General features: G+C 39.1%; 1 protein-coding gene across 1 annotated transcript in view; it reads right to left on the reverse strand.

Annotated features, from left to right (window-relative positions):
* Nucleotides 1–2,160: 2,160 nt before the first annotated feature.
* The window catches only part of LOC124555115 (exostosin-2), a 100,888-nt gene continuing 88,924 nt past the window's right edge, over nt 2,161–14,124 (reverse strand). The window contains exon 10 of the mRNA XM_047128918.1: nt 2,161–2,904. Coding sequence (XP_046984874.1) covers nt 2,683–2,904 — 222 coding nt within the window. The 3' untranslated portion in view covers nt 2,161–2,682. The remainder of the gene's footprint in view (nt 2,905–14,124) is intronic.

The following is a 14,124-nucleotide window of genomic DNA, read 5'->3' on the forward strand; positions in this document are numbered from 1 at the left end:
GGCGAAAGAAACTGGAATGGATGGAAAACTACAAATTCTACAGCTCTGTCTGCTGTTGCAAGACTGCACAAGCAACACTTGGGTATCAAGCAAGCAATGACATATAACTTTTTGCTGTGACAAGTAGTAATTATTTTAGTTCTTTGCTATTACTGTGAACCTTCTTTCATCTCTAATGAAAAGGCCATCTATGGGGGAAATCAAAAACAAAGGGACTTTAGCAATTTCTTGCCATAGGGTTCGGTAACACTGCCAATATCGAGGGCTGAAGTATAGTCGTCTGCAACAGTTCTATACAATGTGTCAACCTTATTCCACATTAATCATAGTATTGGAGCAGCCCGTGAAATGTGGCATCTCCACTGTTGATCTGCACAAGGGAGGAAATGAGGGCAGTGACTTACTTTTTGTTTGCAGATGATGTTACACCTGCGGAAATTTTTTATCAAATGCAAGCACAGTATGGTGACAGCTGTTTATCACAAAGCAAGATCCTACAAATGGATAGAGCACTTCAATCAGGAAAGAACTTCTCTGTGTGATGAGGAAAGATTGGGCAGGCAGTCAACATCAACTACTGAGGACAATTTGGAAGTTGTTGAGGGTACGGTGATGGAAAACAGATAAATCACATTGGACAAAATCACCAATACTTTACATATCAGTTATGGTCCAGCGTATTCCATCTTAAATAACAGGCTAAATTTTCAGAAACTGTGCACAAGGTGGGTATGAAAAGAATTGTCAGCACAGCATAAGGTGGAAAGGATGACATCTCTTGCAAACACTTGGCCCATTATCATCATGAGACAGATGAATTTTTATAGCAAATCATTACTGTAAACAAAATGTAGGTGCATCATCACAAACTGGAAAGTGCAAGCATGGCTTGGAAACACCCATCATCACCAGAAGTTAAGAAATTTAAACATCAACCATCAGCTAGTAAGATGATGCTAATACTATTCTGGGACATGGAAGGTGTTGTAGCTGTTCATTCACCCCAAGAGGTGAAACTGTGAACAGTGAGAACTACTGTGATGTGTTGTGAACTAAACTTAAACCTGCAATCAGACCCAAAAGTCACAGAAAACTGAAAAAGTGGCATCCTACAGCAAGATAACACTTAGTCACATTCTCCCAATCGGATGGTCAAAACAATAAACGAGTTGGGATTCAAATTCCTGGAACAAAATGGCTCTGAGCACTATGGGACTCAACATCTGAGGTCATAAGTCCCCTAGAACTTAGAACTACTTAAACCTAACTAACCTAAGGACATCACACACATCTATGCCCGAGGCAGGATTTGAACCTGCGACCGTAGCGGTCACGCGGTTCCAGACTGAAGCGCCTAGAACCGCTTGGCCATACCGGCCGGCTAATTCCTGGAACACCCGCCATGCAGTCCAGGCCTGGCTCCAAGTGATTTCATGTCCCTGTGTAGCCTCGAATATAAACAAAGTGGTATTTTCTGCTCCAGCCAGTAACAATAAGTGAGTGTGAAAACTTGTTAAGTAATTAAGTGGAACAATGGTGAATAAAGTTTTGTTTCAAATTGCAAAAATTGGCACTTGTCACCACAAGTGTATGGAACAGAAGCTGCAAGTAAAAATGTTTATCAGTAGTTTATTTATCTTAAACATGGAAAGGAAGAACTTTTATGCATGTCGCATTCAAATCGACTGACAAAAAACAAACTGAAACAACATTATGTAAGTGTGACACATGTAGGTGCAAAGCCAGCAACTGTCTCCAATATTGATATAGGAAGGCTTGAGAATAATTAATGACAGTGTCAAGGTCATTACTCACAAGGATTTGGGTAAGCAAATGGCTGTTTTTTATATATGTAGAACAAAATCACAGACAAGCAGAGAGCAACTGCTGCTGATCCATGTGATCAAGATATATTTTTTTGCCAAACCATCTCCAGGGATGAAACCTGATGCTATCAATTTCCCATCCACAGTACCATATATAACAATCACTGCCACATTATCCAGATATTTTGTTTCTTATTTTTATGTACACATGAAGATGTTAGACCACAACTTTTGTATTGATTCCAAAAGAATTTGCACCTGCAGTTTTCTGTTAGTGTAGACACAGTGTCAAAGGTATGCAATCAATAAGGATAAGTCTGAAACTGAATAAAGATTTAGTTCGTATCTTCTGTTTTTGTTTTGATATGATTCACCGCATTTTCAGACACACATTGTACTTACAATCTATTACTGTTGTTGCAATAGACAGAATCCAAATGTACAGTTTTCGTTTGGATGGTAATTTATTGGACTAACCAATACATCATACTGCTTTCCCTGTTTCTTTTTATCTAAAGCACAAAAAATGTAGAGCAGGAAAACACGTAAAAATCACAAAAACAATAGAGAAATTATCAATAATAATAAAACTGTTATAATGAAACTTTTAATAAATAAAATTCTATGGCACAACACATGAATAAAATTTAAACAAAAGAGTATAAAATGTTGCTCACTCACTCGCACACTTTTGACCTTTTTCTTTATACAAAAATATTTCTGAAATGTACCACGTTCCTTCCAAACACAACAGTACATTATTAGTGTCTGCGGATTTTACATAATCTCATCACTGGTTCTACAGGCACTACACTAGTCCTCAAAATTAATGGTGTCGCTACATGTACAAAATCACTTATAAACTACCAATGTCATTGAATCTTTTTAGTTTCTCAGGGAAATTGTCCTTGTATAAAACAGGATCAGCTCTAAATTCAACTGTCTGAAGAGGCATTGTTCCATACACTGCAGCAAATCTATCAATGCACTGTGATCTTTCCATCATATGATTGAGATCAGCTGACAGCATTTCTGTATTCGTGCATTCTGGACATTTAAACTTCTTTCTTGGCGTAACCTGAAAGAACAAAGGTTCCCAATTATCATGTACTTTGAAATTATGAACAAATGAGAGTTCTAAGAAGCATTAGATCATGAGCTTGACTATACCAGTTGCAGTATCAACGCTTAACCAAAACAAAAAGCTACAATTACACTATGCAACATGTTTTTTTTTTTGTGTTTGTGTAATTTTCACTGTTCCTGAAATACTTTTTTGTACTCATTTCAAATCTGCTACTAGTTTTTTTCCATCACATTTTTCACAAATCAAGTAAACTCACTTTCGTTTAAACCTAAGTTCCACAGACAGAAATTTGATTGCAAGTACGCGAAATTTATTTTAGTAAGATGGAGTAGTTGACCACACTTCTCAAACCCATCTGGCTGTTAGGTGGTAATCTTTAGCATGTCAACAATGAGATATAGTGTTGTGAGGTTATATTTGTGCTGCTGTATGTAGTTTTACTGTTTCTTAAAAATAAGTTCCCTCAAATGTTTGAATAACCCAAAAGTATTATCTCATATTTGTAGTAGCTATGTAATTGCTAAGCAAAGATAGGACATTAACAGTTTTGTGATAAATGTCTATTACTACTTGGTATAACGCTTGGTGATCAAGACAAAAGTTCGGCACCACACAAGGTATGCAGACATATGTTGAGGGATACAGACTGTGCAGAAATCCATGCCTTTTGCAATTCCCATGGTTTGGAGGGAGCCGCAAAATCCTGTGAATTTTTTTTAATTTTTTTTATGGTTAACACTGAAGGTCATACCATAAAAAGTAAGAATCATATAAAATATCTTAACTATTCTCTTTACAATCAGTTATGTATAATGAATCTCTCCCTATTCAATTCTATCTTCCATTCTTCAAGATTTGCAATGGAGGTGCAGCTTAGACAATGAATGCAATGATAGTGATGATTAAAAGCTGAAAGAAGATTCTGCACCAGAATTATTTAGTCAAAACAAACTGAATGATTTAACTCGTGACTTGAATCTGACAAAAGATGCCACTGAACTGCTTGGGTTAAGACTGAAAGCAAAACCACATTCTTGATTACTGTTCTCTCGGTACAGAAACACAGAACAGAAATAAATAAAATTCTTTAAAGAAGATCATATGGTTTTTTGTGTAATATTCTCAGTTTATTGAATTTACTTATGATCCAAGTCAGTGGAGGTTGTTTATAGACTCATCAGAACAGCCTGAAATGTGGACTTTTACATAACAGAAATATGTTGGGCTCAGTATACCATAAGAGGACATTTGTAAATCTCAATGCTGAGTTGGGATAAGTGAACTATGAAAAACATCCTTGGACAATATGTGGGGATTTGAAAGTAGTTGACATGTTGCCCTGTCAACAATCCAGCTACACAAATATGCCATGTTTCATTTGTGAGTGGAACAACCAGCCAAAGGCAAGCATTGGAAGGCAACTAGCTGGCCTGAAAGATAAACCCTACAACCCGGTTCACAGAATATAATAAATGAACCAACTGTTCAACCAAGCAAGAGACTATTACCTCCTCTTCACATTAAGCTTGGACTAATGACACAGTTCACAAAAGCACTTCCAAACGGTGTTGACTTGGTAACAAGATTTCCAACTGTGTCTTATGAGAAACTTACAGAAGGGGTCTTTGTGGGGTCACAGATCAGAAATTTAATGAAAGACAATTTGTTTGAAAATACAACAGATCCAGTGGACAAAGGGCTAGGGTTTCATTTACAGAAGTAGAGGCCAACTTTCTGAGCAACAACAAACATCCAAATTATAATACCACGGTTAACATAATGTTGCAGAGTTTGATGAAATTAAGGTGCATTTTCTATAGCCCCATATTGATTTTTTCCCTGCGAACCTTGGCGATGTTGGTCAAAAACAAGGAGAATGGTTCCACTAGGACATCAAGGTGATGGAGAAGTGATACCAGGGAAGATGGAATGCAAACATGATGGTTAACTATTGTTTTATGCTAAAGAGATATGACATTGGTGCAGGAAGACAATCAAGAAACAGAAATTTCCTCCATGTCAGAAAGAACTTTTTGCACTGAAATCAGTGAAGGGCAATTAAATTCTCATACATATGTTGTGTTTTCATAATAATTATTAGCATTTTAAGTGAACATGTACCACTGTGTACTCTAATTCAGTGTACAATGATTCTACATAAGGTACACAATACAATTTATTTATAATGTAATTTTAAAAAATCCCATTAGAAAAAATGGGATTCCAGCTAGAACTTCAGACATTATTTGTACAAAAAAATTACAGGACACAGAAAAATCAAAATTAGATTTGAAACCAGAATGAAACACACTTTAAATATCACCATGGTCACAAATTATCACTCCAAGATTTGAAAATTATTGGCTTTAAACATGTTACTTTCCTCTCACAGAAATACATTAGGATGTACTGTTAACCAGTGAGTTAATGTTAAGAAACATATATTTGGATGTAACAACTGCATTTCTTCTTAAACTTTGCAGGTGAACAACCTGTTATGTGTCTTTTATTATTCTAGTGCCATCTCTTCAAGTTTCTAAAATCAAATGAGAAATATTTTGATGCTGAAAGTTTTTGCAGTACCTATAATGAAATACTCATTAGATTCAGTTCTACGACTACTAACAACTACTTCTAAGTACTACAACTTCATGTGCAAAGCTGCACTGCTGCTTAACATGTCCATCATCAATGCTTTTCTTTGTATAATCCTTAATAAAAACTGAAGCAGCACATTGTTTCTGAAATTTTAACATGTCAGTGTTGTATTGTTAGTAATGGGCATCAAGACAAGACAGTTATGACTAAGTTTTATTTCTTTCTTTAGTCTTGCGCGTGTGCGCACCCACATACACACACACACACACACACACACACACACACACACACACACACACACACACACAGAAAGAGAGAGAGAGAGAGAGAGAAAGAGAGAGAGAGAGAGAGAGCTCAGTTGAGTAATGCAGTTTAGTCAATGTACTTTTTGGCTTTGGTGGCCATTCCTTCATTCTGAAGCATGGATTTGTTCCTAAAAGGAATTCTGTTTTGAAAATGACACGAATCATTTCTTATTAGTTATGGAAAATCTGTATTCTACTTTGACACAGTTATACGTGAGCTGTCATGGACAGTATTTGTGGGAAAGACAAGGGTCTGTGTGATGAATTTGTGAGATGTAGAAAATGCTAGCAAGAGTTTTTACAGTGCTTCACATTATACAAAACTACAAAGCCTTAGGTCTCTGAAGTTTATTGCCTATCATGAGAGTGTGGCACGAAATGTTACAGTTCCGAAAGGGCATGTACTCCAACGTGATCCTGTGGGTCGATTAGGGCACACAAATGATCATCTTATAAGTTAGTAACAACCAGTGTTTGTCTGATTTCCTTTGACATCTCCTGTTATTTAATAATGACTCCAAAGATTGAAGGGGTACTCCAGAATTGGCAATTGTGGCATCCTCTTGTGATACGCTGCAATTTTCCAGAGCCGCCCTAACAAACTGAAGTCTTCCGTTTACCTTTCGTATCACTGACCTAAAATGTTCATCCCATCTCATATTGCTTATTAGTATTTACCAACAGCAGCTTGAAATCCACTCCTAGATAATACCACCTCTAGACTTAAGCATATTTTTACAGTCTTTAGCAATAAGTATTCGCATGTTATTACTGCATGTTTTCTAATGTTATACATCTCCATTCATTAGGATGTCATTTCAGTCTTTATTTCTCTCTCAAAATACAACAAAGAACTTCCATCCGGTATCATCCATTTGCCTACATGCTGCTCCCATCTGAATTTCAGTCTTTCAAATGATTTCAATATAGCGGAAACCACCGAGGCGAGAGGATGCACTGCAGCGCCACCAGCAGCAGCAGTTGTCTGATAAATAGCAAATTAATTTAGTCTTTGTTTTTATCACTTTCTTTGGCAAAAAAGTGAACTATATGTGCATATTTTACTTTGTAGACTAGTGGTTAGAAAACTAATCATAGTTTTTGTTTTTGCGTAAGTCTTGTGAATATCCTTGTGTAGGGCACCTTCCTGGTGTACATTTACCCACCGCCAGACCGCTACGTCACCCGTCCTGTGACTCACTTGAGTAAGTGACCATTGACTACAGGCTCCATACTCAGTGTAGCAGCAGCTGCTGAGCTAAGAGGATGCGCAGCAGTGCCACCACCAGCAGCAGCAGCAGTTGTCTGATAAACATTAATTCAATTTAGTCTTTTTTTTTTCACTTTCTTCTGGAAGGAAGTGACCTATATGTGTGTATTTTACTGTGTAGACTAGTGGTTAGAAAATTAATCAAAGCTTTTGTTTTTTGTAAGTTTTGTGAATATCCTTGTGTAGGGTGGCTCCCTAGTGTAAATTTTCCCACTGCCAGAAACTCCTTCATGCAACTAGGTTTTAATTTTGTGCTAATAGACAGCATACAGTACAGATCAGTGCATTCTGGTTTGAATATTTATCTAGTGCAGTAACTTCTAGATAAACAGGGTTTCTAATAACAGGTATCTGTAAATACATCAACTCCAGTAGAGCAATTTATTTCCGTTTAATAGCTTGGAGTCTCAGAGTACAGTGACAAATCTGCACAGCAATTTTTACTGTTACTTTACTCTCCTTTGGTATATTTTGTATAAATTTCAAACTCAGTAGTGCCATTTGATACATTATATTTATTTTATACACAGTACGATATGGCTAGGGACTGTGCTTGTTGTGAGCAGACACAAGGAGAGTTGACTGATGTCCGTAAACAGCTGGAAGCTGTGTTGGCTATCATTGACAAGCTTCTAGCAAATGCTCAAAGTTGCAGTAACATCGGGGAGCCAGTGACGAGACCTGCAACACCTTTGGTGCCACTGGAATCCCCTCGTGACCCGGATGTTGCAGCAGCTTCTGATACCCAACATCTGACTGGTCCGTCTTCGCTCCAGAGTGGGTGGCAGACAGTGGTGGGTTCGTGCGTCACTAGAGGGAAGGTGAAAGAGGGAGCAGGCCGTTCAGCTGGCTCCCTATGTCTTAGCAACAGATACGAGGTGCTACCCAGTGCTGATGATAACTCCAAGCCAGCATGGGATGCCTCTCCTGTTAGGCCAGTGGTCGATTTTCCTGCCCAGTCCGGACAAGTATATAGGGTGGGTATGCTTGTCATTGGGTGCTCCAATGTTAGGTGGGTGATGGAGCCCCTCAGGGAGATAGCAGGCAAGGCGGTCTCATTTGTCATGTGGAGGCGGCCCTGCCAGCAGCAGTCGAGCACAATGGGTGCACTCAGCTGCATGTAGTGGCATATGTCTGCGTGAATGACATCTGCTGCTTGTGTTCTGAGGCCATCCTCGGCTCCTTTCGGCAGCTGGTTCGTTTGGTGAATGCAACTAGCAACAGATGCGAGGTGTATGCTAAGCTGTCAATTTGTAGCATCATACCACAGTCCTCTGGTTTGGAGCAGAGTGGAAGGTCTAAACCAGAGGCTCAGATAACTCAGCAGTGGTATCGGATGCGAATTTCTTGACCTCTGCTATTGGGTGCCAAATTTCAGGTTCCCCGTAATAAGTCGGGTGAGCACTACTCACATGAAGCACCTACTATGGTAGTGGAGTGTGCGTGGGGCTTTTTTAGGTTAGAGAATCCCTTCCTTGGGATCAAAGACAATTTGCCTGTTAAATCAGCCACAGTGACCTCAGAGAGTCTTGGTTACTCGCAAATCAGAGATAGAAAAGATTAATATGAATTTAGTTAACTGCAGGAGCATCCAAGGAAAGGTCCCAGAATTAGTACCACTTACTGAAGGTTATAATGCACAGATAGTATTGGGAAAAGAAAGCTGGTTGAAACCAGACGTCAATGACAACCAAATCCTAAGTTATGATTGGAATGTTTGTCGTAAGGATAGGTTAGTCACCAAAGGTGGCAGCGTGTTTATTGCAGTAAAAACTCAATAAAATCTAGCAAGGTTATCACGGATTCTGAATGTGAATTAATTTGAGTGAAATTGAGCATCAAAGAACGCTCAAAATTGGTGATCGGATGCTTTTATACACCACCTGGGTCAGAACCTGTAGCTATAGAGTGCTTCAGAGAGAACTTGCAGAATAGCATTAGTCATTTTCCTGATCATGCTGTTGTAATAGGAGGTGACTTCAACTTGCTAGGTATAGATTATGAGTGTTATGCCACCAAAATTGGCACCAGAGACAGGGATTCATGTGGCATTGTTCTAGATGTCTTGTCCAAAAATGACTTTGAGCAGATAGTTACAGAACCAACTCATGAGGGTAACGCCTGAGACCTCCTGGCAACAAACAGACCTGAACTTATCAAATTAGTTACTGTAGAGTAAGGTATCAGTGATCATAAGACTGTGACAGCATCTATAACAATGGGTGCTAAAAGGAAAGTTAAGAAAGGTAGGAAGATATATTTGCTCAGCAAGGGTGACAGGATATAAATTTCAGAATGTCTCAGCAGTCAGCATCAAATATTCAGTGATGAGGACGAAGATATGGAGAACAAATGGAAAAAATTCAAAGTCATCATCCAATATGCCCTCGATAAGTAGTTCTGAGTAAGGTTTTAAGGGATGGGAAAGATCCACCATGGTTTAATAGCCATGTTATAAAAGTGCCACATAAACAAAGAGCACTTCATCTCAGATTCAAGAGAAGTAAAAACCTAGCTGACAAACAAAAGCTGAACGAAGTGAAAATGAACGTAAGGAGAGGAATGAGGGAAGTGTTCAATGATTTTGAAAGCAAGATGTTGTCAACCAAATTGAGTAAAAGCCCTAAGAGATTTTGGTTGTATGTAAAACCAGTAAGTGGGTGAAAATCATCTATTCAATCTTTCAGCGACCACACCAACAACGAAATGGAAGCTAACGGAGAGAAGGCTGAAATACTGAATTCGGTCTTCCGAAGTTGTTTCACTGCGGAAGATCATAACACAGTCCCTCCTTTCAATCTTCATACGAACATTGAAATGGCAGATATTGAGATAACCGATCGTGGAGCTGAAAAGCAGCTACAATTGCTTGGTAGAGGTAAAGCATCAGACCATATGAGATACCTATAAGATTCTATAAAGATTATGAGGAAAACTTGCTCCCCTTCTAGCAGTAATTTATTGTAGATCACTTGAGCAATGACAGGTACCTAACGATTGGAAAAAAGCACAGTTCACTCCCATTTTTAAGTAAGGCTGTAAGACAGATCCAAACAATTACAGACCCATATCGTTTATGTCAATCTGTTGTAGAATTATGGAACATGTTTTATGCTCAAGAATTATGATGTGCTTGGAAAATGAACATCTCCTCTATGAAAATCACCATGGATTTCACAAACAGAGATCCTGCGAAACTCAGCTCGCTCTGTTCCTCGATGAGATTCACAGCGCAGTGGACAACGGCACTCAGGTTGATGCCATGTTCCTCGATTTCAGTAAGGCATTTGACACTGTCCCACATTGCTGTTTAATGAAAAAAATACAAGCTTATGGAGTATCAGAGCAGATTTTCAATTTGCGTTGGATGCTCTTTAAGGCTATTCACAGATGACGCAGTTTGCAGAACGACCTGCAGAGAATTGATGAATGGTGCAGGATCTGGCAGTTGACCCTGAAGCTAAATAAATGTAACATATTGCACATACATAGGGAAAGAAATCCAGTACTGTACAGCTACACTATTGATTACAAACAGCTGGAGACAGCATCTGCCGTAAAGTATCAAGGCATAACTATCCACAGTGACCTCAAGTGGAATGACCACGTAAAACAGACAGTGGGAAAAGCAGATACCAGACTCAGATTCATTGGAAGAATCTTAAGGAAATGTAGCTCATCCACAAAATAAGTGGCTTATCAGGTGCTTGTTAGCTCAATTCTTGAATATTTTTCATCTGTCTGGGATCCCTATCAGGTAGGACTGATACAGGAGATAGAGAAGATCCAACAAAGAGTGGAGCATTTCATCACAGGATCGTTTAGCTGGTGAGAGAGTGTTACAGAGATGGTAAACAAACTCCATTGGCAGACATTACAAGAGACGTGTTGTGCATCACGGGGAGATTTACTATTGAAATTTTGGGACAGCACTTTTCAGGATAAGTCGAACAACATATTACTTCCCCTCACACACATCTCGCGTATTGACCACGAGTACAAAAATTGAGAAATTAGAGCCAATACAGAGGCTTACCAACACTCTTTCTTCCCTCACACTATTCGCGAATGGAACAGGGTTGGAGGGATCAGATAGTGGTAACAAAAGTACCCTCCGCCACACACCATTAGGTGGCTTGCGAAGAATGATGTAGATGTAGAGGTAGATGATAGAGCACAGCAATCAGTCATCCTTTTCTTGCAGGTTTGACTTGGCAAATCAAGATTTCAGCTAGTGCCTAGCAATTATCAATGCTTGTTATAGTGTGTCAAGTCCCCTGTTGTTCGGGCTTCTGTCACAGTATGTTCAAGCTAGGCACTAGGCGATATCTAGATTTGCCAAATAAAACCTGCAAGAAATGCGCAATTGACTGCTGTGCTCTATCATCTAAAAGTCATATCACAGTCGTTGAGTGCACCCAAGTTCCTAATGGAAGGTAACCTGATGAATTTCAGTCATTATTCAATCTTCCACTTCAGCCTGTTTAATGATCCATTTGTTTGTTTTCATGTCTTTTCTAATTACTTCCAGCATGCAATAAATCATACTCAGCAATCTTCAATTTTTAATAGTTTTTTAATATTAGAAGTCCCAACTTCATTGTGATAGATCAAACTTGGGAACGCACACAACTGCCAACTTTACATTTCAGACACACTGGAAGTTTAGTTTTAAAAGCACTCCTGGTCACTTTTACCCTACTGTTTACTTTTTTTGTGAACATCCAGTTCCCTTCAACTCCCCTACATACAAAAATCCATCTACTTTCTCTACAATCTCACTGGTATTGTGCAGAATTTTCTTTTCAATGAGTTGATTAATGATTACTTTAGTCTTACTATGACATTTTCAGGCCTACTTTCAAACATACCCTATTAAGAATGAGATTTTCACTCTGAAGCAGAGTGTGCGCCGAAATGAAACTTTCCTGGCAGATTAAAACTCTCCACAGGAGAGCTTCTGTATAGTTTGGGAGGTAGGAGACGAGGTACTTGCGGAAGTAAAGCTGTGAGGACAGGGCGTGAGTCGTACTCGGATAGCTCAGTCGGTAGAGCACCTGTCCGCGAAAGGCAAAGGTCCCGAGTTAGAGTCTCGGTCCGGCACACAGTTTTAATCTGCCAGGAAAGTTTCATACCTTATTAAGTTCGTCCTTTACCTGTTGAAGATTATCTGTATTAGAGGCAAACAGTATAATGTCAAAGCAAAATGAAAGAGGTTCAGGTACGTTCCATTAACACTCATTTTTCCTCCAATTTCCCAGTCTACGAATTTGAAGACTTCCTCTAGGGGTGCAGAGAATCACCTTGATGATATGAACCACCTTTGCTTGACTATTCCTTCAGTTCTGAATTTTTCAGTCGCCACATGAAGTGTAATGGAAGATGTAACATTGGTGTAAATATCATTCGGTTTAATAACATAGGTCAAATGAATGTCTCATACCTCAAGGTCTGTTACTACCAAGTTTTCTCAAAATCGAGTCAAAACATTCTCAAAATCTATTAATCCAATTCAAAGAGGTAATTCATATTCATTGCTCAGTTCTTTAATTTTATTTACAATTTGTAGCATGTTCAAAGGATCAAAATCCAATTTTTTAATGCATCTCTTGATGATTTTAGTGAATAATTTTAACATTATGGAGAGGAAGCAGATAGGTCTGTAGTTCTGTGTGTGTTGTTTGTCTCCTTCCTAGTTTCAGTTTCAGGCAATTTCCTTTAGCTGTGCACATCCTACAAATGTTTTTTACATTCCATTTCTATTTGACTCAGTTTTAACAATTACTACTGAAACACCATCATGGCTGGGTTCTGTCCCTGTCTTAATTTCTCAAATAGGCTTCCACACTTTATCTGGTATTAATTGCGAAAAGTCACAATTTTTGCTAGCCCCTTGCCATACACCCACCTCCACACAGCCCCAGGACCCTAACTTCACTCATCCCCACACCCTCTTCCCTACAGTTTCCCATTCCTCTGTTCCGTCACCCCCTCCCAATCCACTTCTCCGCGTCACTGCTGCACCAACTCACCGGTGCCAGTACCCGTGCCCATACCGCGTGCCACATTCCTATCCCATATAGCTGCCACCTCTTCCTCTCCACATTTATATTCGTACACTTGCTGCCTCCTTTGGTGCCATCAGCCATCCTTCCCCAACCGTACCTGCAACACCACACTTCTTTCTGCCCTTGCCTGCTCCCCTCTCTCTCCTGTGAGATTTCTAGAGCTGTCGTGCATCCCACATATCTGTTGCCATCGGTTTCAATCTTCCCGTGCTTCCTAGTCTTCTTCTCTTTCTCTCATGACCTCCCTTACCTCTTGTAAGAAGGCAACCTTCAGTCTTCCTCTTCTCCTTCTTCTCTAGGGGGAGATCATTTTTGGGCACCGATCAATCACATTGTAAGAGCGTAACAGGTGATCTGCCATTCTCATATTTTATCTGTGAGCTGTCTCAAGTCTGCGCCTTTTACCTACTCTCGTATTCATTACGTGGTCTCGTGGAGATATTCTATGTGATATTTCTACAATTCTTAATTTCTTTTTTATTGACTCTGCGATACTTTTATACATCGTCCTCTTCACTTTCCAACTTATCTGAGAAGACCATAACAGAGGGTTTAGCTCCTGGATTGCTGTTCTTTCATGGGCTACTCATAAAATTTAAAATTTTCATGTGTCTTGAAGTACTGACCATCTACTATTATGTTTTGTACACTTTCTCCACTGCACAGTTGTTCAGTATTTTCAAAATTTATATTCAGTCCCCACTTATCATATTCTTCTAATAATTTTCTCAACATAAATCAGCCTCCTCACTAGCCACCACTACCTGATGATCTATGAAGAACAAAAGTGTACATACAGAGATCCTTTGTTATCTGAATGCCAAAAACTGCACATTTCCTACTCTAGAAGTCTGAGGCCTTCTGGATGTATATTTTAAACAATGTTGGAGGCAAGCAGCATCCCTCCATTACTTCTTTTGTAATTTTGAAATGCTGTGACAAAATTTTACTCCCCAATTTGCTCAAATGC

This window comes from Schistocerca americana, chromosome X, assembly GCF_021461395.2.
Source record: "Schistocerca americana isolate TAMUIC-IGC-003095 chromosome X, iqSchAmer2.1, whole genome shotgun sequence".
Classification (NCBI taxonomy): Eukaryota; Metazoa; Arthropoda; class Insecta; order Orthoptera; family Acrididae; genus Schistocerca; species Schistocerca americana.